Source organism: Vombatus ursinus, unplaced genomic scaffold (assembly GCF_900497805.2).
Source record: "Vombatus ursinus unplaced genomic scaffold, bare-nosed wombat genome assembly UNPS02014768.1, whole genome shotgun sequence".
Classification (NCBI taxonomy): Eukaryota; Metazoa; Chordata; class Mammalia; order Diprotodontia; family Vombatidae; genus Vombatus; species Vombatus ursinus.
In genome coordinates, this window is record NW_020954546.1 from 35,507,804 (window position 1) to 35,510,367 (window position 2,564).

General features: G+C 57.3%; 1 protein-coding gene across 3 annotated transcripts in view; it reads left to right on the top strand.

Moving 5' to 3' along the window:
* The first annotated feature begins 229 nt into the window (after positions 1 to 229).
* The window catches only part of LOC114042749 (ceramide synthase 2), a 10,063-nt gene continuing 7,728 nt past the window's right edge, over positions 230 to 2,564 (top strand). The window contains exon 1 of one of the 3 annotated variants that reach the window (XM_027861444.1): positions 230 to 329. Coding sequence is in view for 1 of the 3 variants with exons in the window: in XM_027861443.1 (XP_027717244.1) it covers positions 1,100 to 1,104 (5 nt within the window). In the remaining 2 variants the exon portion in view is untranslated. Of the gene's footprint in view, positions 330 to 767; positions 852 to 1,084; positions 1,105 to 2,564 lie in introns of those variants that run through there. The other 2 variants (XM_027861445.1, XM_027861443.1) reach the window with 2 other exon arrangements.

The following is a 2,564-nucleotide window of genomic DNA, read 5'->3' on the forward strand; positions in this document are numbered from 1 at the left end:
TGTAGCAGACCCCCCCCACCCCCGCTCCCGCCCACGCCGGCCCAGCCCAGCCCAATCTCCCCCTCCCACTCCCCCGACGCCCCGTGGGCTCCCGCCTAAGCTCAGGCTGACGCTCTCGACTCTTCCAAGACTTGGGCTGGGGATCGGACTCCGCCGGCGGCGGGAGGAGGGAGCGAGCGGGCAGGCGGGCAGGCGGGCAGGCGGGCAGGCGGAAGGGGGAGGAGAGGAGAGCAGAGCAGCCTAGCCCTGTGGAGTGAGGAGGTGGGGGAGGGAGGGAGGACTGAGGAGGTGAGAACAGAGGACAGCCCGGCTATCGCGGACGCTGCCAAGTAAGTCTCCACTTCCCTCCAGGCTCCCAGGGGCCCCGGGGAGGGGGCGGAGGGCGGGAGGAGGGGGAAGCACGACCGCGGGGCCAGGGCGAAGTTGGTCCGGACGGAGGGGCGCCCTGGCTCGTGCCCGGCGCTGCCTCCGCTCTTGGGGTTCCCCGCTGGCGGCCAGCCCAGCCTCTAGGACCGGGGAGCCCGCGAGGAGCCCGGGCCGGGGCTGGGGCGGTCGCTGCTTCCCAGGCCTCCGCCTGCTCGGCTCATGGCGGCCGGAGCCTGAGGGGAGGGAAGGGACGGCCAGGGGAGGGACGAGGCCTGAGCCGGGCCTGGCCGGGGCCCCCGGCTCCTGGCCCCACCAAGGCGGGGCCCGCAAACGTGCCCATTCGCCCAGCACCTCCGGGCTCTGCTTTCCTTTCGCCCGCTTCCGCGCCAGGCCTGGAGATTTTCTCCCACTGGGCAACAGGTCCCGGGGAGGGAAACCTCGCCCAGGGCCACAGAAGGGTGCGGGCCTGGCCCTCACTTTTTGAGGTGAGGCAACGGAAAGAAAAAGAACCAAGAGGCTGTTTACAGCAGCCTCCGACCTGCCAGTGTGTCGGCCCGGGTGCAGAGTAGGGTTGGGCTGCGCCTCACTCCATGTGCCAGCAAAGAAGGAAAAAGGTGGCCTGGTGTGGCCACCTTGGAGAGGCTAACAGCCCACATCTGTTTAACGGGAAACGGGAAGGAGTGGTTAAGAGGGCCATCCCTGGCTCCTCGGGGCCTGCCTCTCCTGCACCGTTATGGGGTGTGTATATGTGTGGAGGCTGGGGCAGGGGGATGCTGGTTGAGCTGGTTCTCTGTACTGCAGGCTCCTAATTACAAAAGTGGGAAAGGCAAATTGACAAGTGGGTTAATTGCAGCTATCTGGCTAAAGTACCTGGCCCATTTGGGGGTTTCTTTTACTCCTAGGTTTTACCCCCTTCCTCCCGCCAACCTAGTTAAGTTTTAGCTTGAGGTGTTTGTACCCTTGACCCAAAAGTCCTAAGTTCGTTCTCTAACCTGGAAATTCTAGACAAAGCACACTGGTCTCTGCGGTTCTTTGGAACCTGGCTACTCTCTGTGTGGGCCCCTTCAAGGTATCAGGTTGGGCAGGGCTTTGACAGGGGATGCCTCTCCCACTGGACCCACAGGGGAGCTGTCACTAAGTGGGTGTGTGTGTATTGGTGCATAAAAAGCTTCAGTGACTTCGTATTTTACTGTGTTTGGTATATAGGTGCTTGCATTTGTCATTTTGTGTGTGTAACTGTGTCTCTGGTCTGTCTCTCAATCTAATCCTTTAGGACTTTGCCCTGCCTGAGAATAGGGAGTCTTGTTCCAAAGAGAACTTCATTTTTCGTTTTCCCATCTACTGCCTTCATCAGTGCAATTTGTTTACTTTCTCCTAGAAGTCTAGAAAGGGTTTTTTTTCCCCTCCTTTTCTTTGTCTTCCCATTCTTTTTCCTTACCTTGTTCCTCTGCCTTTCTAACCTGTCAACCAATCCCTGCCCCCAGGGTTTGCAATCTTATCTGCCTTACTCAGCCTGGGCCTGTTGTGTTTGGGTGCTGGGCTCTTAGGTAAGGGGACCCAGCTGGGCTTCATGTCAGGTGACCTTAAATAAGACCTGAGGGCCCCTTTTCTTCTTGCTGTTTCTATGTCCCAACACTCTGACCTAATTTGGGGGGGTGGGGAAGGGAGGGAGAGTGTTTACAGAGCAGCCTAGAGCATTGGCTCTCCTGCCCTCATCCTCCCTCTTCCAGCTTTTTTCAGTGTTTTCCCCATAGGTTGCCTGATAACTTATAAAGAAGTTTACAAGGATGAATAAATCCTTCCAGGACTTTTCTGGTCCCTGATCTTATAATTACCCTGTAAAGATTACAGGAGGCTGAAAATATAACTGGTCTCCTCTTTTCCTGGCCCTTTGGCCCATAAGCTTCTATCCCTAACTCCAGCTCTCCCAACCTCCACCCCATACCCTGCCCCAGAAAAAGGGTTGGGAGGAGGGTTAAGGTTAGAATGAGAAGAGGTGAGGGATGGGCTGCGTAGCTCCCAGCTCAAGTTCCTTGTAACTGAATGCCTAGGAAATCTCTGCTACCCTGGCAGTTCTCCAGCCTTTGCCTCAGAAAGTGGTATCTGTGTTTCCAAAGGAGGGAGAACTGCTTCTCTTTGTGTCTGTGAGTGAGTGAGTATGTGTGTGTGTGTGTGTGTGTGTGTGTGTGTGTGTGTGT